This window comes from Bos grunniens, chromosome 10 (genome assembly GCF_055505025.1).
Source record: "Bos grunniens cultivar Pamir isolate PY7600 chromosome 10, Bosgru_T2T1.0, whole genome shotgun sequence".
In the NCBI taxonomy this organism is placed as follows: domain Eukaryota; kingdom Metazoa; phylum Chordata; class Mammalia; order Artiodactyla; family Bovidae; genus Bos; species Bos grunniens.
This window is the reverse complement of record NC_141174.1, coordinates 80,553,679-80,575,592: the sequence shown is the minus strand read 5'-3', so window position 1 is coordinate 80,575,592 and position 21,914 is coordinate 80,553,679. Positions and strand designations below refer to the sequence as shown.

The 21,914-nt window shown below is 55.2% G+C and overlaps 2 protein-coding genes across 37 annotated transcripts in view; both read left to right on the top strand.

Moving 5' to 3' along the window:
• Positions 1-9,693, top strand: part of ACIN1 (apoptotic chromatin condensation inducer 1) — a 38,552-nt gene extending 28,859 nt beyond the window's left edge. For 11 of the 36 annotated variants that reach the window (XM_086322387.1, XM_086322378.1, XM_086322382.1 and 8 more), the window contains 11 exons: positions 702-843; positions 4,299-4,341; positions 5,200-5,333; positions 5,430-5,582; positions 6,108-6,249; positions 6,558-6,703; positions 6,958-7,065; positions 7,204-7,311; positions 7,523-7,847; positions 7,957-8,057; positions 8,757-9,693. In XM_086322387.1, the coding sequence (XP_086178513.1) occupies positions 702-843; positions 4,299-4,341; positions 5,200-5,333; positions 5,430-5,582; positions 6,108-6,249; positions 6,558-6,703; positions 6,958-7,065; positions 7,204-7,311; positions 7,523-7,847; positions 7,957-8,057; positions 8,757-9,083 (1,729 nt within the window). In that variant the 3' untranslated portion in view covers positions 9,084-9,693. Of the gene's footprint in view, positions 1-701; positions 844-1,615; positions 3,009-4,298; positions 4,342-5,199; positions 5,334-5,429; positions 5,583-6,107; positions 6,250-6,557; positions 6,704-6,957; positions 7,066-7,203; positions 7,312-7,522; positions 7,848-7,956; positions 8,058-8,756 lie in introns of those variants that run through there. The other 25 variants (XM_086322379.1, XM_086322383.1, XM_086322374.1 and 22 more) reach the window with 11 other exon arrangements.
• A 941-nt stretch (positions 9,694-10,634) lies between these two features.
• Positions 10,635-21,299, top strand: CDH24 (cadherin 24). Its single transcript, XM_086322400.1, has 13 exons — positions 10,635-10,771; positions 12,303-12,607; positions 12,790-13,084; positions 13,262-13,381; positions 13,455-13,622; positions 13,799-13,986; positions 14,316-14,569; positions 15,587-15,723; positions 18,235-18,356; positions 18,438-18,549; positions 19,157-19,405; positions 19,886-20,902; positions 20,993-21,299. The coding sequence occupies exons 2-12, from the start codon at positions 12,407-12,409 to the stop codon at positions 20,383-20,385; spliced, it is 2,346 nt and encodes a 781-aa protein (XP_086178526.1). The 5' UTR covers positions 10,635-10,771; positions 12,303-12,406; the 3' UTR covers positions 20,386-20,902; positions 20,993-21,299.
• The last annotated feature ends 615 nt before the right edge of the window (positions 21,300-21,914 follow it).

Below are 21,914 nucleotides of genomic sequence, written 5' to 3'. Positions count from 1 at the left end.
CTCTGAGCAGGTAAAAGTGGCCTGGTTCTTCTCTGAGCTTTCATACTTTGGCAGTGTTAATTTTTCCTTTTGGATTAGAGAGAGTCCTTGAAGCTTGAACCCTCACCAGCCCTACTCTCCCTACAGCCCGCACCCCACCATTTCTCCATTCCTGGTGTCTCCAGATCTGTAGGTCATTAGGCTTTTACCCTAAGCAGTTGATTAAACAACAAGGTTGGGGTCATTTGCCACAGCCTTGGCTGCTCTTTCTCATCTTTTTAGGACTTGGGCTTCCCTTAGTTTCTCATGCAGTTTGGTTAAATAAGAGTGCCCGTGACCATGGGCTGGGGAGGCCCTGGGGTTGTGGGCAAATAACAGTCACTTTTGAGGGACTTTTCAGAGAGGGATGTTTCTCCTCTTCATATAAGAAGAGTACTCTGGTGAACTACCGAAGAGCATTGGAGTCCTGACCTTACACATCACAGCTTTATCCCATCTGGGCAGTGGGAGGACGTGGTTGGTGTGATCTGTGCTCTTTCCCCTAGGGAAAAGGTTGTCTGCATTTCCTGTGGGGGCAAGGTCTCTAGTTTGATCTGAAAAGCAGCCCTCCCAATCCCACCCAAGTATTGAGGCATGGAGGTTTCCTTGACCCAAAACCTAACATCTTGTTCTCTCTTCCCCTTGGTTCTTTCCTGCCCCCCAACCTATCCCCATACTGACAGTGAGGAGAAGGAGGAAGTGACCATGGACACAAGTGAAAACAGACCTGAAAATGAGGTTCCAGAGCCCCCCATGCCTATTGCAGACCAAGTCAGCAATGATGATCGCCCAGAGGGCAATGCTGAGGATGAGGAGAAGAAAGAGGTAAATATCCAAGCCACCTACTGGGGTGGGTGGGCAGGAGTGGATGTAGGGGAAAGAGTAGAACACTCCAGTGATCCCTCTTCCACAGTGGGATAGTTTAAAAAAGGGACTAGGCAAAGATTTGGATCAGGACAAGGCCAAGGGAGAATTCGCTGGTTTAGCCAGGGAGACCCCGTGTGATGGGACAGGGCTCCTTCATCCCCCTTTCCTTGTTGGGGAAGTAGTGCAGTTGGGGAAGTTTGTTACCACCCAGAAAGTCAGTTAATGGCCCTTTATCCAAGACCCAGGTTTAGCTTTCCCTGCTGCCTTCTCTAGCTTCTCCCTGTGGTAGCCCCCTAGCTTTCCCTCCTTTTTAAAAGCATGTTGGGGCTCAGCGCCATCTAGTGGGCTTTGGTGGATCTCCGCTGAGCACCATGCTGAGGAATTTTTGTTGCTGATCTGCCCCCAAGTGGTCTTGTTGCAAGATGAAGCTACTTAGAAGCCAGCTCCTGGGGTGATCCCAGAGGCCCCTTGGCTATTTTTGTGACGCCTCAACTTACTTTTTGGGCATATATGTTATCTTGTGTCCTGCACCCAATTCAGGGGGCTCCTCCCATCAGAGCCAGCGAAGTCTTCTTGGCTCTTAAAATAATTAGAGAAAGAATTAGCTGGGTTTGGGACGAGAGTAACAGGGTGGGAGGGACTGTTGTGTGTGTAGCCTTTCTTTGGTGTGTGTTGCGGGGGTGGGGGCCGGTGAAAGTGATTTGATGTGCAGAATATTATTTATTACAAGGTCCTTCTTCCCCGTAAAACTTTGTCCAAGTACCTCATGTACGGTAATCCGCCCGTAAAATATAACCCTGCCCAACTGGCCAATCGCTGATGCCGCCTCTTCCTCTGGACCCAACCGCTGCTACTGAGCTGCCCAGTCAGAGCCGAGTCTGCTATCCAGGTGTCTTGGCCAGAGGGGGGCATGTGTATGGGATCCTGTGATGGGCCCCCTTTTGCCTCCCTGCCTTGGCTTACATCAGGGGGCCAAGAAGAGCACTGTTCTGGAGAGACTTCTATTAAGAAAGCAAAAAGCATTTGGAAAGGGGTGGACTTGCATCATCTCCCTCTTTGGGACACCCCAAGAAGAGCTTGTGTCAGTGCTGGGGCGCCTGCCCACACACCCTTGCCCTTTTGAGGACTGTGGGTTGCCTTGTTTGCTGCAGACTGTTGGGATCCCCAACTAGGGCACCAAGACCTCCTAAAGAGTCAATGTTTGTGATCACAGTGCCAGCTGTAAAATACCAAGTGGGGCTCTCGGCTTAAGCTGTGACGACTAGGAACCCTGCAGAGAAGTCTAGGGTCTGAGCCCAGGGATTTAATGCTGATGACAGCCCAGCCATGTATCATCATTTGCTCATCAGATGGACTTTCCTTTGGTCCCTGTTGTCCATGGTGAAGGGCAGCATGTTGGTTGCTCCAACTTCTCCTCCATCCCTGGAGGCAGGGGCTCATCCATCCACCTGACTGGAACCACTGTCTCAGCTGGAGTCCCTGAGGAGATGCCACACACCACTCAGAAGAAAAGTATTCTGACCTTGCTGCTGAATGTGTGCCAGGTCCTGGGGCTATCCACCTACTACCCCCAGGCTGCCTTCAACAGAGGCTTCATGAACCCACTCGGTGAGAGGATCCCCTCCCCAGTTACAGGCAGAGGAGAAAGGGACTCTGAAGTCATCACCTGGATTCCGAGCACTGGGTGGTGGTGTTGCTGCAGCTTGCCACTGGTGGACATAGGGTCCTGCCTGCCTCTCACGATAAAAGGCCGGGACCATTCCTGCTACTCACAGGCCATCTCATCAGGGACTACAGGATGATGCCCCTGCAGGGCCAGAACTGATGTCTCTGCCCCTGTTCCCCCTGTACCCCTCGCTGAGCCTGGCCACCGCCAGTGAACTGTCTTGACATCATGGAAACTGGGCAGCGTCCCCCCACACGTTTCCCTCCCGCCCCCGTGCGCCCCTGGGAGGACTCTGGCAGTGCCGTGCCGACCACCACGCCGTGCGCCCACCTTTTTTGCCAACCCAACCCCCCACCAATTGCACAGCGCCTAGCAGGGAGGGCTCATTCTGATTGGACCGGCGGTTGACTAGATACAGTACACAGTGAGGTGCGATTGGCTGAACTGAAGATCCCAGGTGTGAGATGGTACCTGGAACATTTGTCATATTCCTAGTTTATTTTCCTCTTTATTTTCTTCTTTCTCCTCTTTTTTTAATCTTTTATTTTGATTTTTTTTCTTTATCTTTATTCTGATTTCTTTATTGGATTTATTTATTTGGTTCATGTTCTACCTGTTTTAATTAAGACTTTTTTTTTTTCTCACTAACTTACCCATCAAGAGCGGCCTGGCTAGGGGTCAGGCTGGCCCTTAAAGGAGACCAAGGAGACTTGGTTAGACAACACAAACGGGGCTGGGGGGCGGATGGGGGAAAGGGATTTCATCCAGAGGGCTCCTGCCCTACCCTTTAGAAGGGTGGTAGGTCTTAGTTTTTCCAGAAATAAGCACTTAAATCTGAAAATGCTCTATTCCCCTTTTTGCTCTCTCTTCCTCTTTTTGCTCTGTCCACAGTCTTCAACTGAGTGTTTGGGGGCAGAAACTTGCTCAAAAGCAAGTTGGAAAGTTTCTGGTCATTGACAGAGCCCCTAAGGCATAAGCCCTGTTTGGAGACAACATAGTAGGGCTCTGCTAGAGCTTAGTACAGTGGTCAGAAAGTCTGAAACTCTTCCTGGGTACTGTCTGCCCTTCATAAAATCTTGTCTTTACCAAAGACACCTTTATATTCTTTGTGCCGGCACTTGGCTTGAGAGGCTCCTCTCCAGTGAGGCTGGTGCCGCCCTTTTCCACAGTGCGGCAGTGACCCAGGCAGCTCTAAGTCTGCTGTCCAAGCTGCTCGGATCTGCTGTCAGTGGATGCAGGCTGGGCACTGAGTGGAGGAGGATTATACTGTCACAGTTGCCATCCCAAAGTTGGTTTTCTTTGTTTACTCATATTTTGCTCCAGTTAGCAAGGAAGACCTTAGAAGGACTAAATAACTCAGTTTTGGGCATAGCTTGTTGGGTTTGGCATCCTCTCCATCCATAGACACCGGTGGAAGAGGGCATGACCAGTGCTTTTAAAGGGCTGGGAGGCGATTGAAATTCTTCTTCCAGCTTATTTCTGGTTAAGCTAATACATAGGTGTGGTATGGACTAGATGACTTTTCCCTGCTGTGATGTTTGGTTTTATTTTTTTCTCTAACTTGCATTGATTCTGCTTCGTTTTTGCCGTTTGCCGCTTCTGTTTTGGTCTCTGTCTGTCTCTGTGTCTCTATCTCTCTGTGTCTTTGGAACCTATGCTGAGACTGCCCCATCTAACCTCCTTTCCACCTCTCTGTGGGGTGTGTCTCTTTCTCTTTTTTCCCCCCACCCCTTTCTTCTCTATACAGAGCTTGCTGCCCAAATCATTCAAGAGGAAGATCTCCGTTGTCTGTAAGTCTAGCCCCAAATCCCTGATACAGGTCCAGAGTACTGTAAAACTCAGAGTTCATAGAGAAATAGACTCCCATTCTCTCTCAGTGGCATTCTTGGGTCACCCCTTGCCATCCCAGCAGCTCCACCCAGCAAATCTATGGCATAGTTAAGGCTCCAGTTTATAATTCAGAACTTCATAAACAATTCTTGTCATTTTTTCCCCCATTTCTTTCTTAACCCTAATGAGATACACTGTGAAGTGTCTCACCATTACTTATTTATAGTCCTGCTTTTTTCAGGAGTAGGTTTGAGGGATTCCTATAAAATGCTTACCAGTTTATGCCTTATTATAAGAGCACATCTGAGAAAACGAGAGTTCCCACACCTCAAACAGTAACAACTTGAGCATTTTTCAATGAGGAACTCTTTAAGTTGACAAAAGTGTAATATTTAATAGATCTTTATGACTTAAATATCAATCTATTAGTGTGAATGTTAACCTAAAGCATAACCAGGTCATGTCATGATCTAAAACTAACTTGAATTTTATTTTCATACAGTCTTTTCTCATTCCCATGTCATCCTCAGTATGTCTTCCCCAGTGCTTTAGGGTTTTCTACCAGTAAAAGTTTAAATGCTCACCAGCCTAGTTACTTCTCCCTTTTTGCCTTCAGAGATCAGTAGTTTTAATCTTTCAGGAAGTGGCTCCAGGCCTTCTGTTTACTCTGAAACACGATTTCCCCAGTCCCCAAAAGTGATATCTTTAAGTTAACCTTTTACTAAAATTCCAGTTGAAGGCTACCTGTGGGTATTGTGGTGTGAACCAGCAGAGAGCCTGGGACCATCTAACTGTGGGGTCCTGTTTCTTGGGGACAGCAGCTACCAAGGGGGTGCCGGCTGGAAACAGTGACACAGAGGGGGGCCAGCCTAGTCGGAAGCGGCGTTGGGGAGCCAGCACAGCCACCACCCAGAAGAAACCCTCCATCAGTATCACCACTGAATCACTCAAGGTGAGGTGGGAGGGGCCGGGGAAGGGAGGACGAGACACATGCGGTGGGAGTAGACATGGGCCCAGTGTAACGGGGTGGGGGGTATCTGTGTCCCAGAGCCTCATCCCCGACATCAAACCCCTGGCGGGGCAGGAGGCTGTTGTGGATCTTCATGCTGACGACTCCCGAATCTCTGAGGATGAGACAGAGCGTAATGGTGATGATGGGACCCATGACAAGGGGCTGAAAATATGCCGGACTGTCACTCAGGTAAGGCTCCTGTGCCCCACTTTGGGGGAGGGGGGCCTGAATGCAAAGTGAGCAGCTAAGTAGGGAGCTAAGGTGGAGCTCTAGAAGGGAAATCTGTCTGTACAGAGGGTTGGCTTAATTGACCTTTGTATGGGTCAGGAGAATACAAAATCTAACCTGTTGCCTGTAACGAAGTTCTGTTAGAACAGTTATACCAGTTCATTTACTTTCTCTATGGCTGTTTATGTGCTATAATATCAAGAATTGGGTAGTTGGAACTGTATGGCTCACAAATTCTATAATGTTTACTGTCTTGCTCTATACAGAAAAAATTTGCCAATTCCTGCCTTAGTTTTCCTCATGGACGAGTTAAGATATTACCAATCCCAGGACCTGGCGGAGGTGAACCTAATAATGAAATCTCCCCCACTAGTGGAAAGAACACTTCAGGCTGACTACCACCATCTCGCCCCAAGAAACCAGAGGCAGAAAAGAACATGCCAGTTTGGTGTTTAAGAATCCCTCTGTTAATCTGATACCTTACAGGTGGTACCTGCCGAGGGCCAGGAGAATGGGCAGAGGGAAGAGGAGGAAGAAGAGAAGGAGCCTGAAGCAGAAGCCCCTGTGCCTCCCCAGGTCTCAGTAGAGGTGGCCTTGCCCCCCCCTGTGGAACATGAAGTCAAGAAAGGTGGGTGCAGCACTGAGTGAAGCATGTGGCTCCCTGAGTTCCCAGAGCACCTGGTTTGGACCTCTTACAGCATCGAATGCCTTCTGCCTTGTGTTGTAGTATTTTACACATCTGTCTTGTCGTCGTCTTGTTACCAAGCTACTTGAGGGCTAGGTTTGAATCCATTTAATCTTTGCGTCTCCATAATGAGATCAGCCTGGACTGTACCTTGCACAGTGCAGGTGCTCAGCACATTTAGATGGAAGAGTGGCTGCTGGTAGGGAATATAAAAGTCCTGCTGAAAACGATTCGTGTGCTCTATTTGATAGTGACTTTAGGAGATACCTTAACTCGACGTTCCATTAGCCAGCAGAAGTCAGGAGTTTCCATTACGATTGATGACCCAGTCCGGACTGCTCAGGTGCCCTCCCCACCCCGGGGCAAGATCAGTAACATCGTCCACATCTCCAATTTGGTAAGTCATCGTTTCCAACAGTGCAGCTTGATGTAGAGTCAGAGCTGTGGACTTGTGTTTCTTAGGTTCACCTCCTACATCTGCTGGTTACTCACTCATTGACTATGAGTGAGTTACTTAACCTCACAACCTGTCTCATCTGAAAAATGAGAAAAAAGTATCACCTTGCAGGGTTGTCTCGAGTTTGTAGAGAGCCTGACCTGAGCATACTTCTTGTCTTCTTTGAGACCCTGAAGTTTCATTCTCGTTGGCAGGTTCGTCCCTTCACTTTAGGCCAACTGAAGGAGTTGTTGGGACGTACAGGAACTCTGGTAGAAGAGGCTTTTTGGATTGACAAGATCAAATCTCACTGCTTTGTAACGGTGAGGGGAAGAAGCCGGTTCTCTAGGTTGTGCCCTGTATCTCCTTTTGTGACCAACGTGGGCAGGTTTGAGGCCTTATGGCAAGTGGGAGGGAGGGAAGGCCCGTTGTGACCTTCTGCCTCTCCCTTCCTCCGTCAGTACTCAACAGTAGAGGAAGCAGTTGCCACCCGCACAGCTCTCCATGGGGTCAAATGGCCCCAGTCCAACCCCAAATTCCTTTGTGCTGACTATGCTGAGCAAGATGAGGTAAGAAACCAAGGGAGAGGAAAGAGGGGAGGGGCAGGGGAGGCCGCCATCTGCGAGACTCCAGCTGAGACCCTGGCCAAACCGTTGGTCTCTGAGGGTCCTCCTCCCTCCACTTCGGTTCCCTGAGTTGAGCCGTGAGTCTGTTCGCCAGCGCCTGGGCTCCTTCAGTGGGGTGATGTTGTCTCCACCCTTGTTCCTCCTCTGCCCGCAGCTGGACTATCACCGAGGCCTCTTGGTGGACCGTCCCTCTGAAACTAAGACAGAGGAGCAGGGGATGCCACGGCCACTGCACCCCCCGCCCCCACCCCCAGCCCAGCCACCACAGCACCCCAGAGCAGAGCAGCGGGAGCAGGAGCGGGCGGTACGGGAGCAGTGGGCAGAACGGGAACGGGAAATGGAGCGGCGGGAGCGGACTCGATCTGAGCGCGAATGGGATCGGGACAAAGTTCGAGAAGGGCCCCGTTCCCGATCCCGGTCCCGTGATCGCCGCCGGAAGGAACGCGCAAAGTCTAAAGAAAAGAAGAGTGAGAAGAAAGGTACTTAGCTGCGGGGGCACAGTACCCACCTGTAAGTGGGAAAGGGACCCAGATGGGATGGGCCACAGGGTCACGTGTGTCAAGTCTGAACCACTTCCTTCCACCTCAGAGAAAGCTCAGGAGGAACCACCTGCCAAGCTGCTGGACGACCTTTTCCGCAAGACCAAGGCAGCTCCCTGCATCTATTGGCTCCCACTGACTGACAGCCAGGTGAGTGGCTGCCTTCCCGCCCTGCTCAGAAATTCATCAGGCTAGGGGGCACGGAGGGCAGAGTCATGTGACTGCGGGAGTGAATAGGCCTAGGTATCCTATCGGCTTAGGATAATAAGGCAGAAGAAGCTAAGCATCATGGAAAGAGGCAGTTTCAAGACCCAGTTGATTGTATGATAGAGAAGCCAGACCCAAAAAGGTAGAAGGTAGACATGGAGATTGGAACTTTGTGTGTGTATCCAAACTGGCTTTGCCAGCCACACTTCTTGGAAGTTGATTTTAGTTAGCTGAAAAATTTGTGTTTTATAAACTCAGCCATTTTTCTGCTTTTTCCTTTCTAGGGATTTTAGCTTTTTTAATGGGGCTTTTTTCTTAATGGGCCTTTTGGGAATTTTAGGCTTATGCTACTCCACTGAAGAAAATAGAGAATTTTTTCACCTCTAAGTAGCTTGGGAAATACTACAGGCCAGGCATGGATGGTGCTGCTACCTGTCATGGCTGTAACAGGTGAAAACTGGGAGGGCTTGGGGCTCTGAGACAAGGACAGGTGTGACTGCTGGGCCCTCCCCCTTCCTGCGTAATAGCAAGGCGGACGGTGGTCCTGAGCTAGGTGTGCAGGGTCCAGGAGCAGGGGGACCAGGTGGGACTGGTGTGAACGGGTTTGAGATGCCTGTTCTCTGCCTTCCCTGCCTGCTACAGATTGTTCAGAAGGAGGCAGAGCGGGCTGAACGGGCCAAGGAGCGGGAGAAGCGGCGAAAGGAGCAAGAAGAAGAAGAGCAGAAGGAGAGGGAGAAGGAGGCAGAGCGGGAACGGACCCGGCAGCTGGAGCGAGAGAAGCGGCGAGAACACAGCCGAGAGAGGGACAGGGAGAGAGAGAGGGACCGGGAGCGGGACAGGGGGGATCGAGATCGGGAGCGGGACAGGGAGCGGGAACGAGGCAGGGAGAGGGACCGCAGAGACACCAAGCGCCACAGCAGGAGTCGGAGCAGGAGCACACCTGTGCGGGACCGGGGCGGGCGCCGCTAGCTAGCCGGGAAAACACTAGGGAGAGCTGCAGGTGTGAGCCACCCTCCCCCAGGGTGGGTTCAAGGCCACAGAGGGATAGGTACAATCTCCACCACCCTGGAACCAGGGTCGTTCACACCATTTGCCCAGTGCTGAAGTCTGGCTGCCACCTGTCCCCAAATACCAAATGGAGCAGTGGCCACCTTCCCACCCCTATCCCCCCTCCATAATGTATCTCGGGACTCAGCCCTTTCCTCTCATTTCCAGTGAAGTCTGTGAGAGGGAAGAGCTAAGTTAGGGAGGGAGGCATTGGCTGAGAAGTGGGGAACAGCCAGGAGCCCCAAACCTCCCTTGTTTTTTCCTCCATCCTGCTCACCACCTCTGGTACTCGAACCCCCCTTTTGGGAACAGCCGGGGCCAGGACTGGGTCACCTATGAGCTGAATCAGCATCTCCTCCTGAGTCCCAGGGCCCCTGCAGTTCCCAGTCTCTTCTGTCCTGCAGACCTTGCCTCCTGCCCACCGGTTCCACTTTATATCCACCTTTTCCTTTTGTTCAATTTTTATTTTTATTTTTTTTATTATTAAATGATGTGGTCTATGGAAAATAATAAAAATCTGACTTAGTTTTAACTAGTGTGTGATTGAGTGGCTTTCCTTGGCCAGGGCCTGGGTGAGAGCCAAATTGAAGTGGAGGCTGTCTCCTGTAAGTGCAGCCAGCATTACCTGCATTCCATACACTAGGCTGCTGCTTCCCGGAGAGGGGACTCCCCACCCTCCCTCCATCCCTGCCTCGGCTCTGACCACACCACAGCTGTGCGGCTTTCCCTCCCCGCAGTGAGGAAGACCCCCTGGGAAGATGACGGGCCTGTCCTGTTGCTAGAGGCAGTTGGTCACTTGCTCACCACCTTCAAGGTCTTCCCATAACTGCCACCAGGGGGCGGCAGCAGCTCGCTCAGTAGGCTTCTGTAAACGAGCTTCCCCAAAAGGCTCCGTGCCCTCCCGCGGATGTCTTACCTCGGTCCCTGACCTGTTTGTTCCCTGGGCCCAGCCCGCGGACTCCCTGGACCCGTCAGCCGTGCCTAAGGCCCCCAGCCGGCCTGCTACCCTGCCCTGCACAGGTTTCCAAAATGCCGCCGCCTCACGGCCGAGGTCCTCCGCAGTTCCCAAGGCCGGTCCGGGAGCGGCGAGCCGGGCCTTCGCAGTGGGTTCCAGGTTCCCGGGCTCACCGTGCGCTCGCCCTTCGTCCAGCTGCGGGCCGCTTCGCGCCCCGCGATGCGCCCTCCCCGCTAGCTCTTCGGGAACGGCCTGGCACCAAAGCGTGGACGCACCCACACCCGAGTGCCCCTCAGGGCGCTGCAGGCCCGGCTCGGGAGGGGCGCCGCATCTGTATGCGCCCGGCGGCCAGCAGCGCCGAGGGGGCGGGCACCAGGCGCCGCCCCCGCCCTCGCCGCGCGGCCCGGGCTGGCCGGGGAGGGTCGGAGGCTGGGCTCTCCTCTCCCGCGCGGCGCGGAGCCGCCTCGCTCCTCCGCAGGCGGAGCCTCCTTCCCCCGCCCCCTCCGTCTCGCTCCCTTGTTCTCGCCGGGGCCGCTCAGACCTGCAGCGGAGCCGCGGCGCCCGCTCCGATCGGCTCGGGGCTGCGCCCCCGGGACCCGGCGACGGGGGCGGGCGGGAGCGCTCCCCGCCAAGCTGGGTCCCTAGGCACTGCCAGGTAAGGGCGTCTGCCCTGGAGCCCACGGTCGGGAATCCGCGAAGGGGCAGCAGGGGGCCCGCAGCCTGCGGGTGTCTTCAGAGCGGTGAGCGGTGCGCTCCGCGGCTGGGAGCCACTGCCGGCTCCCTTCTCCCGCGCTCTACCGCTTTCCCTTCTTCCCTCGTACCTCTTTTCCTCTTTTTCCCATTTTCCTCTCCCTCGATTTCTCTTCATCCTGCCTCCTCTTCTGCCTGTTTGCTTTTTGTGCCCCTTCCCTGTCTCCCCAACCCTTCTCTCTCCCTCTTGTCTTGCTCCATCTCCTCTTCCTCTTTGCCTTTTTCTTCCTTCACCTTTCTCTCCTTTCCTGTCTTCCTTTTCCCGCTTTCCTTTCTCTCCCCGATCCTTCCCTCTCCCCTCCTCTCCTCTTCCCTTCCCGCTATCCTGTTTCCCACTCCTCTATCCCCTGCCTTCTCTTCGTCCCGCCTCCCTCCCAGGTCCCCGGCTTCCCTCCGGCTTCCCTCTTCCCTCGGGAAGGAAAGGACTGTCAGGTGTGTGTCTGCTCTGGGGGAGGAGGGGCGCAGCCACAGCCACTTGAGGGGTCCCCCCAGGAGGAGAAGGGGGAGACAGCGGTGGGAAGGGTCCTCTCTCTACCTTCCTTCCCTCATCCCCTCCCAGCTGCCCCCTCTCCCAGAATGAAGTTCTTAGCTGGGGCGGCCTGGTCTGACCCCCGCAGTTGCAGCCGCCCCTTTCTGCTTATTACAGTGCTGGCCGCCCTTCCACCCATTCTGGAGCCTGGTACCCAGGACTCCTCTCTGCCTTTCAGACACCCAGACTACCTCCTTTGATCTCTTTCCTCCTGTCTCTTGCTGCCATTCTTTCTCTGTCTCTGCGGACAGTCCCTGAGTCTTGTTCTCACTCTGCATCTCGCTGTGTCTCTAGCCTCTGGGTCTGCCTCCCGAGTCTGGCTTCTACCGCCCCCCTTTTTTCAGCTCCCCCCTCCCACTCTGTCTGTGAGCCCGGTCCCCCTTCAAGGACTTCAGCTAGCAGTGAGCCAGGGAGCAGATTCTGGAGAGGAGGGGTTCCTGTAGAGGACAGACTTTCACAGGTTCTCAACCCTGTCTGAGGCAGCCCTCCTTATCATTTCAGCCTGACCCTCGGCACCCTGAGACCACACCTCCATGAATCCCAATTCCTGGATTTTTAAGCCCTTTCCATGGTAGCCCCCATCTCCTCCATCACCTAGCTGCACACTCACCCTGGGAGCTCAGGGGCCAGATTTGTGCTTCCAAGCCCTCCCAGCATCCCCTCTCCTATTTTCTTCCCAAGCTTTCCTATTCAGAGTTGACTGGCCAAAGATTTATCAGCTTAGAGGGCTGGAGGTGAATACAGGCAGAGAGCCTGGGTGGAGGGAAAGATCAGCCTGCTCTCGTTCTCATTCTGGGTTCTGGGCAGTAGGGTATCTGGTTCCTTGGAGGTCTGATCTTTGGAGCGTCTAACTTTGGGAGGAGATGGTAAAGGTTTCCTCAACCCTGATCAGCTGCCTATCCTGCAGGTGTGGATCCATGGGGTAGCCCCAACGCCTCTGCTCCTCTGCCCCAGCCAGCTCATGCCTCAGCACCCAGGAGCAGTGAACAGAGCCTTGGCTGGAGCCCAAACATGTGGGGCCTGGTGAGGCTTCTGCTGGCCTGGCTGGGTGGCTGGGGCTGCATGGGGCGCCTGGCAGCCCCAGCCCGGGCTTGGGCAGGGTCCCGGGGGGGCCCAGAACCATCACTGCTTCGGACCCGAAGGAGCTGGGTGTGGAACCAATTCTTTGTCATTGAGGAGTACGCTGGACCAGAGCCTGTCCTCATTGGCAAGGTAAGGCTCAGCCCCTCCCACATCTCCCCTGACTCTCAAGGCTCTCCTCTGCACCTTCATCACTTCTGCAATGACCTTGGTCCCTGAGGATTCCCAACACTGTCCGCAATCCTAGAGGTAGACTCTTTAACTTTCTGTCACCATTCTTGGAACCTGCTGCCATCTTTCCCTGACCCCTACAGCTGCACTCAGATGTGGACAGGGGTGAGGGCCGCACCAAGTACCTGCTGACCGGAGAGGGCGCAGGCACCGTATTTGTGATTGATGAGGCCACAGGCAATATCCATGTCACCAAGAGTCTGGACCGGGAGGAGAAGGCACAGTACGTGCTATTGGCCCAAGCCGTGGACCGAGCCTCCAACCGACCCCTGGAGCCCCCATCGGAGTTCATTATCAAGGTGCAAGATATCAACGACAACCCACCCATCTTTCCCCTCGGGCCCTACCATGCCACAGTGCCCGAGATGTCCAATGTGGGTGAGTACCCTAGGTCTGGACATCCTGGAGTGCCCTCACCTCTCCTTCCCTCACTGCTTTCTGCCCCAGAACCCATCTCCTTCAATTCAGCCCTGCTCGTGTCTAGGTCCCACTCATCTGCTTTTCTTCCCCACGTGGCTCTGTCCTGGCTGAGTGGGGTGCCGGAACCCCCTGCAGGGACATCAGTGATCCAGGTGACTGCTCACGACGCTGATGACCCCAGCTATGGGAACAGCGCCAAGTTGGTATACACCGTGTTGGATGGACTGCCTTTCTTCTCTGTGGACCCCCAGACTGGTGAGGCTAGAGCTCAGGAGCCAGGTGAGGCAGCTGTGGGATCAGGCAAGCCTGACCCATCGTCTCTCCCTAGGAGTGGTGCGGACTGCCATCCCCAACATGGACCGGGAGACGCAGGAGGAGTTCTTAGTGGTGATTCAAGCCAAGGACATGGGCGGCCACATGGGGGGGCTGTCGGGCAGCACCACGGTGACAGTCACCCTCAGCGATGTCAACGACAATCCCCCCAAGTTCCCTCAGAGTAAGGGGCCAGTGCCGCCACCTGAGCCATCCTTTGACCACCCCACCCCACCCCTGTCGCCTCTGGAGAAGCCTCCTCCCACCCCTTCCCCCAGCCAGGCCTGGGAGAAGGACGTGCTGGGAGAGGGAGGAGGGCTGGGAGCCTCTCTAAGAACATCTCCCTCCATCCACCCCAAGGCTTGTACCAGTTCTCTGTGGTGGAGACTGCTGGGCCGGGCACCCTGGTGGGCCGGTTGCGGGCCCAGGACCCAGACCTGGGGGACAACGCCCTCATGGCATACAGCATCCTTGACGGGGAGGGGTCGGAGGCCTTCAGCATCAGCACAGACTCCCAGGGTCGAGATGGGCTCCTCACTGTCCGCAAGGTGAGTGCTTCAGACCCACTCACACCTGCCTCCTGCCCCAAAGGACAGGCTTCTCACCAGGCTAGAGCAGACTTGGGATCTCTGTGTTGGAGCTCAGAGATTGTGGTCCTCTCCTCATCCTTCAGATGAGAGTCTGGGGCTCAGAATGGGCGAGTGACTGGCTCGAGGACTTTGCACAGGGCAAGTCTTTGATGGAACTGGGGGCAGACCTGGAGTTCTGACCAAGTAATCTGCCCCCCACCACCCTGACCACTGAGGCCACTGCCCCTCTGGTGCCCACCTCCCTGAGGCCTGCACCTCCCTCAGTAACTTCATCTCCCTCACCATAGCCCCTAGACTTTGAGACCCGTCGCGCCTACTCTTTTCGCGTGGAGGCCACCAATACGCTCATCGACCCAGCCTATCTGCGGCGAGGGCCCTTCAAGGATGTGGCCTCAGTGCGCGTGGCTGTGCAGGACGCGCCAGAGCCACCTGCCTTCACCCAGGCTGCCTACCACCTGGCAGTGCCTGAGAACAAGGCTCCTGGGACCCTGGTGGGCCAGGTGTCAGCCACGGACCTGGACTCCCCAGCCAGCCCCATCAGGTGAGCTGGCGGGGGCAGGGCGGGGCCTCAGGGAAAGGGCCGAGCCGAAGGCTATTCCCACCCAAGGATTCACCCCACCCCCACCCCCCCACACCCCCCTGTTCCCTGCCCATCACACTCCCCTCCTGGTAGAAGTCTTCCCCACTGCAGGCCTGGGAGCCAGGGGAGGGCTGGAGGACCTGCTAACCAGACTCTCCACCCATCCCTGCGTGGATGGCAGTGGCGCCTCCCAGTGGCCGTGAGAGCGGATATGGCATTTCACCTGATGAGTGCGCCAGATCAGCTGATGGCTGTGGCTGTGGCTATTGATCACTCCCTCAGCGCCTCACATTTTACTCACTTGATAACATTTCATTTTCACAACAACCTGTGAGAGAATTGAAGATAAGGGTAGGAGTCTTCTCAGTTCCAGCTGCTTTAGAGGCTCAGCCCTGAGAGGTTGCGTTAATGTGCCCCAGGTCACACTTTCAGTAAGCAGCAACGCTGGAATTCCAATCCAGACTTGTCGGCCTCAAGAAGACCCACTCTTTCCACCTCCCCAGGCTGCTGCCCAGCATCCCTGTCACAGCACTGAGGGAGGGGCCAGTGTCATTCTCCTTTGATAGTTGAGGGAACGGGTTAAAAGATTTGCCCAAGGTCACACAGCTTGTCTGAGACAGAGCAGAGACAGAACTCAGGTCCTCGGTCCCCAGAACAGAGCCCAAGAGTCAGAAAGACAGGCAGTGTTTGCGCCATGCCACCTCTGTCTCTCTTCCCACACCCCCATGAAACTCAGCACCCCATGTCATAGGATAGGTGTTTAATATTGGTGACTGCCCAGAGATATTTGTCTTTCGAGGGGACCCTAACGTGAATTATGGCTCCAGGTGCACAGGGCAGGCCCTGCCTGGTCAGCTCATGTAGGCCCTTTGCCCAGATGAGCCAGGAGGCCCAGCAAGGTGAACAGGTGGGAGGGAGGGGTGGCCGCCAGCTCGGCCCTGCCCCAGCTCAGCCCCGCACCTGGCTCCATCTCCCCAGATACTCCATCCTCCCGCACTCGGACCTGGAGCGCTGCTTCTCCATCGAGCCTGAAGACGGCACCATCCGCACAGCAGGGCCCCTGGACCGAGAGGCTCGTGTCTGGCACAACCTCACAGTGCTGGCCACAGAGCTTGGTGAGGAGTCCTGGGCCTCCAGGAGGGCCGGGAGGAGGCGGCAGCCTCCTGGCAGAGGGGCCGTCCCTGGGGATGGGGTGAGGGGGGTGTTAGTGCCACACACCCCCACCCAGGGTATAACGACTAGGTGCCCAGCCTGGATCCTTACCACCAGGCAGGCTCTCTGGTCTCCTGGGCTGGACTGGGCATGGTGGGTTGGCTTAAGCATTTCCCCTCACCTTTAATTTGCTCCCATAGCTGACTTTCCCCAAGTCAAAATAAATCTAACCTCAGATAGCTCTCAATCCCTAAGAACCCCGACATGCACCCTGGGACACCCTGCTTTGCCCAGTCTCTGCTTCAGGCTAAAGTGGGAACGGGGAGGAGCTGGGCCCTCCTCCGGGAGCTGACCGGGGAATGCCAGCAGCCTCTCCCTGGGAAGCTTTGTGGGAAGCCCCCACGGAAGGGAAGAGGGGCCAGGTCCCTGCACTGCCCATGTCGGTCAGCAGTCATCAGCAGCATGGTTCAGCCGCCTCTGGGCAGCTGTGGCCCGCGGGGGCAGGGAGGCCTCCCCTCCTTCTGTGAACCTGTCCTTGCTGTGCCTGCTCATGCTTCAGCGTCTCCCACGTTTGCTGTCCATGTCCTGTCTGTGGAAGTTGTCCCTGTGTGCCTACATACTTACACCACGTCAATGAAGAGCTAAAGCGCAATGTGTACATATGGGTGCACACTTCATGTGTGTGAAAAATACATATACATACCTACACATATGCTTATGAGTATATGTCTATAGTTGCATATATATGTGTATGTAGTTGAGTGTATAGAGTTATATTATTTGTGGATATATGTAATTGGATATGTATAGTGAAACTTGGTAGCTCAGCTAGTAAAGAGTCTGCCTGCAACACAGGAGACCCCGGTTCCATCCCTGGGTTGGGAAGATCCCCTGGAGGAGGGCATGGCAACCCACTCCAGTATTCTTGCCTGGAGAAAACCCCTGGACAGAGGAGCCTGGTGAGCTACAGTCCATGGGGTCACAAAGAGTCAGACACGACTGAGCGACTAAGCACAGCACAGTGATAGACGCAGTAGCTGTTTGTATACATTGTTTTGTGTATGTGAGTGTTTGTGGACAGGTAGTAATAATTTACTACTTACTGTATATCGGACACTGTTCTAAGTACCAAATGTAGATGCATTCACTTCATCATCACCACAACTTTATGAGGGATGTATGATTTTTTTTCTCCCATTTTAAAAGGAGGAAACTCAGACAAAGAGAAGTTAAGTAACTTCCCGAGGTCACGCAGACATTAAGTGGTGGGGCCTCAGTCGGGTTGCAGTCTCAGCAGTTATCTCCTCCACCATATGTGTTGAACTATATGTGGATAGGTTTATGTTTATGAGCGTGCAGCTGTGTGACAGTGCGTGCATGTCTGTCCATGTGAACATCCCTGTGTGTGCTTTGGCCGTCTGTTTACGTAGCCCTGTGTGTGTGTGTGTGTGTGTGTGTATTTCTCTCACTGTCTTCTTACCTCCTGTCAAATCCTGCTCCCCATGCCCCCAAATCCCAATACTGAGTAGCAGGCCCTGAGCCCTTACTGCAGTGAAGGACGGACCCCAGCCCTGTCCCATCTCCCAGACCCTTTAGCCAGGCAGTCCACTCCTCTGCCTGGGCTGTGACCTCAGCCCCTTCCCAAGAGCCAACCAGCTCTCCCTCAACTTGGCGGAAAGACTAAAGGAACCAAGAGATTTAGCCTAGGGGAGATGAGCGCTGGGGAGGGCAGGGATGCACACTTTGCATTTTCTCTTGGATGCCATTGGCAGTGAGGAGCAAGGCAGGGTAATGATGGGGGCCACCCAATGACGAGGGGGCCTGTCTATGGCTGTGGTACCCAGGCTGGCCTGGCTCTGCGCCTGAGAATCAGGTAGCTCCTCCCTCCCTGAGGTCAATTCTAAGTGATACTCATTGCTACACCACAGCCTCCCAGACCTCTGATGGGGCGTGTGTGTGTGTGCACGAGTGCACATGTGTGTATGTCTGTCCCACTGTTTTCATGCATGAAAATGCGTTCTCCGCATCCTGGGGGTGGTGATGCTACATTCACTGTACATGTGGAACATTCCTTCTGTGTGTGTTGTATTCGTTTTAAACACTGAGCACATCGAATGTGTGGTATGAATGTGCTGCATCTTTCATGGCTGTTTGGTTTGCATCGTCTGTCTACCTTTCCTTGACGGTGCCTGTGCCCTGCGTGTGGGTTATTGTTCATGTATGTCATGGGTGCTACACTCCTGTTGAATGTATATGGGGTATGTATTCCACATATTCTTGGGTACCGCATGGATGTTATATGCACTTGTTCCCTTCACTTCACAACATAGATGCTACCTGCATATCGCATGCATACCTCATGTATCTCACATGCATGCCATGTTCTGGATGTGACATTCACACACCTTATGTACTGTGTGTAACTGTGATGTGTGTGCTTGCGTGGGGTGCACGTGTTCGTGTTCTGGCTTCAGACAGCTCTGCACAGGCTTCCCGGGTGCAAGTGGCCATCCAGACCCTGGACGAGAATGACAACGCTCCCCAGCTGGCAGAGCCCTACGACACCTTTGTGTGCGATTCTGCAGCCCCCAGCCAGGTAAGCCACGGAGGCAGGCGGGTTAGGACCTCAGGACCTCCAGCTGCCCACTCCATACGAGGTTTCTCTTCTTCCTCTCAGCTGATTCAGGTCATCCGAGCCCTGGACAGAGATGAAGTCGGCAACAACAGCCGTGTCTCCTTTCATGGCCCTCTGGGCCCCGATGCCAACTTCACTATCCGGGACAACCAAGGTGGGTAGCCTCCTACAGCTGTGCCCTTACCTGCTTCCCTCTCCTCCTCCACCATCCCTAACTCTACCCACCTATCTGGAGCTCCACCCTACAGAATGTACGTGCAGTTTTGGGAGTTCCTTGATGGCCTGGTGGGGTGGGGGCAGGGGGGATGTGTATGTGTTCAGTTGTATCCAACTCTGTGACCCCATGGACTGTAGCCCACCAGGCTCCTCTGTCCATGGGATTCTCCAGGCAAGAATAGTGGAATGGGTTGCCATTTCCCACTCCAGGAAATGGAGATGCCGACTTCATCTCCAGGGGATCTTCCTGACTCAGGGAGCAGACCCACATCTCTTGTGTTTCCTGCATTGGCAGGCAGGTTCTTTACCATTGATGCCAAAGGATTCTGGGATTTAGGGCTTTCACTGCAGGGGCCTGGGTTCAGTCCTTGGTTGGGGAACTGAGATCCTGCCAGCCATGCAGTGTGGCCAAAATAAATAAAAGAAGGTGGCTGTAGTTTTGCTCTTTGCAAACCTTCCCCACAGATAGCTTTGTCTCCATGGGCTGCACCGACTGTAGTGGGAAGGTATCCCAGGAGGTGCCCAAAGACCTGTCTTTCCTACAGATGGCTCCGCCAGCCTGCTGCTGCCCTCTCGCCCCGCTCCACCCCGCCAGGCCCCCTACTTGGTTCCCATAGAACTGTGGGACTGGGGGCGGCCAGTACTGAGCAGTACAGCCACAGTAACTGTCAGTGTGTGCCGCTGCCGGCCTGATGGCTCCGTGGCGTCCTGCAGGCCTGAGGCTCAGCTCTCACCTGCTGGGCTCAGCACCGGGGCTCTGCTTGCCATCGTCACCTGCGTGGGCACGCTGCTGGGTGAGTCAAGCCATAGATGGGGTCATAGATGTGAGGTCCAGGCCTTCAGAGGGTGTGGAGAGAAGCAGGACCTTGGACATAGGGAAGTCCACCCTAGGTCATGAAGGAACCCTCATGCCTGGGTATTCCCACTGCCTGATACACCCGAGAAACACTCTGGCCTCATATCCCTGACCTGCCAGGCTAAGGACAGTCATGAACCATAAAAACTATTTACTGAGCCCCAACTCTGGGCCATATGTGGTGCTGAGCACATCACTTGGTATTTCATCCTTTCAACAACCTTAAGGGGTAGATATGTTTCCCCTCTTTTCCACACAAGGAATCCAAGGGCCAAAGAGGTTCAGAGAGCAACTCTCCTTGGTCACACAGCAAGTAAAGGGTTGAAGTCAGGAATTCGAAAGCATTTTGCCAAAGGTCAAAGCTAGGGCTTGCCACCCCTAGGCCTTTCCAAATGGAACTTGTGCGCCTCTCCCCCAGCCCTGGTGGTGCTCTTCGTGGCTCTGCGGCGCCAGAAGCAAGAAGCCCTGATGGTGCTCGAGGAGGAGGACGTGCGCGAGAACATCATCACCTACGACGACGAGGGCGGCGGTGAGGAGGACACGGAGGCCTTCGACATCAGCGCCCTGCAGAACCCTGACGGGGCGGCCCCGCCAGCGCCTGGCCCACCCGCGCGCCGCGATGTGCTGCCCTGGGCGCGGGCACCACGCCAGCCCCGGCCCCCCGGCCCCGCCGACGTGGCGCAGCTGCTGGCGCTGCGGCTGCGCGAGGCAGACGAGGACCCCAGCGTGCCGCCCTACGACTCTGTGCAGGTGTACGGCTACGAGGGCCGCGGCTCTTCCTGCGGCTCCCTCAGCTCCCTGGGCTCCGGCAGCGAGATCGGCGGCGCCCCGGGCCCGGCTGAGCCGCTGGACGACTGGGGGCCGCTCTTTCGCACCCTGGCCGAGCTCTACGGGGCCAAGGAGCCCCCAGCCCCCTGAGACCGGCCTGGCCCTGCCCCCGCTTCCCCCATCGAAGCGGGGTGGCAGCGTAGGCCCTCTGAGTGAGCCCCCCGGGTCCAGGCAGGCAGCAGCAGCCCAGGGGCCCCCAGGCCTCCCCAGTCCCCGTGTCCCTCCTCCCCACCTCCCCAAGGCAACCGCCTCCTTACGTCCCTCCTCCCCAGTCGTCTGTTCGTCTCTGTCCAGGGATCTGTCTGTCTCTGACACGCTCCCTGTCTGGGTCTGGGTTGTGCGGCTCCGACTCTGAACCTCCCACTTCTCTCACTGTGATTCCACTCTTTCGTGGCTCTGTTTTGGTCTGCTCCATTCTGAATCTGTCACACAGATGTGTCTCCCTTGCACACACACATGCTGTCTGTCTGTCTCCTGCCCACATCTGCCCACATTCTCTGTGGGTCCCTGTGATTGGCTTTTTGGTTTTTTCTGTTGTCCATCCCAAAAGCAAGAGAAACGTCCAGCCACTGCTGCCCACCCTCCTGCAGGGGACGTTCTGCCCCAGGTCAGTGTCCCTAGATCTCGTGGAGCACCAGGCTGGCCCAAAGCCTTCCCCCACTCACCGCCTCTCACTCTGGCTCTCCTGTGTTTACAGACCTGCCCGCATGGTTCCATCCATCACTCATGGCCTCATCCTGGCTCCACTGGCCTCCAGCAGAGAGAGGGAGCCAGCCCACCTCCCAGGGCGAGAGTTCCAGCCCCCTACTGTGGCTGCCTCCCTGGAGCTCTGCCCAGCTGTCAACCGGCCTTGGGCATCCTGGCTCTGGGCATCGTCTTGTATGCTTCCCAGCCCCTGGGGGAGGGGAAGGAAAGAGGGAGGCTGCCGGGGAAGGGGAAAGAGGGCGGAAGGGGAGGGGCCTCCATCTCTAATTTCATAATAAACAAACACTTTATTTTGTAAAGCTGGAGCCCTGCTTTCCTTTCCACACTCAGGTGTCTCTCAGAGCGTGTCGCTGTGCTGAAGGGCTGGAAGAGAGGCCTAAGCCCACCCCCTTGGCTCATTCTCTTTTCTCCTTTGGGCGACAGTCTGCTTCAAGTCCCTTTCACAGAGGAGAGTTTGGGTTGATTCCATTCTGGGACTAAGGAGATAATGACTCGTTCCCCTGCTCTCACCACCTCTGGGTTCTCTGTTGGTCTCAAAGTGTCCAAGGAAATTAAAACGTGGGGCTTGGCCAGAGGGGAGAGCAGGAGGGAGAGTGTGGAGAGAAGGAGGAGCTATAAAGAGACTAAGGAGAGAGGAAGAGGGGTTCTAGACTAGGACAGTGGGCAGGGGACAGCAGAGGGGAGCAAGCCAGTGCCTCCTGGGGCCTGTGGTCCCAGCTGGAAAAAGGCTGGGTCGGGGTAAGGTGGCACAGTCACAGTGGATCTGCCACCTCCACCCTTCATTCTTCCCAGTCTGTGGTCTTGTTCTTCATGGGCACAAAGGAGGGGAGACAGGGACTCCAGGAAGGTGGGCTGTTTTAGGGGTTGAACCAAAGTCAACCGGGACGGGAGCCCAGCGGGTGGCCAGCGTCTCT

What these genes read in the sequence shown, in the direction of transcription:
- CDH24 (XM_086322400.1), top strand. Translation starts at nt 12,407, where the DNA reads ATGTGGGGCCTGGTGAGGCTTCTGCTGGCCTGGCTGGGTGGCTGGGGC. An exon ending in TCCCCAGCCAGCCCCATCAG is followed by an intron (nt 14,570 to 15,586) that starts GTGAGCTGGCGG and finishes CCATCTCCCCAG; the next exon opens with ATACTCCATCCTCCCGCACT. An exon ending in AGTGCTGGCCACAGAGCTTG is followed by an intron (nt 15,724 to 18,234) that starts GTGAGGAGTCCT and finishes TTCTGGCTTCAG; the next exon opens with ACAGCTCTGCACAGGCTTCC.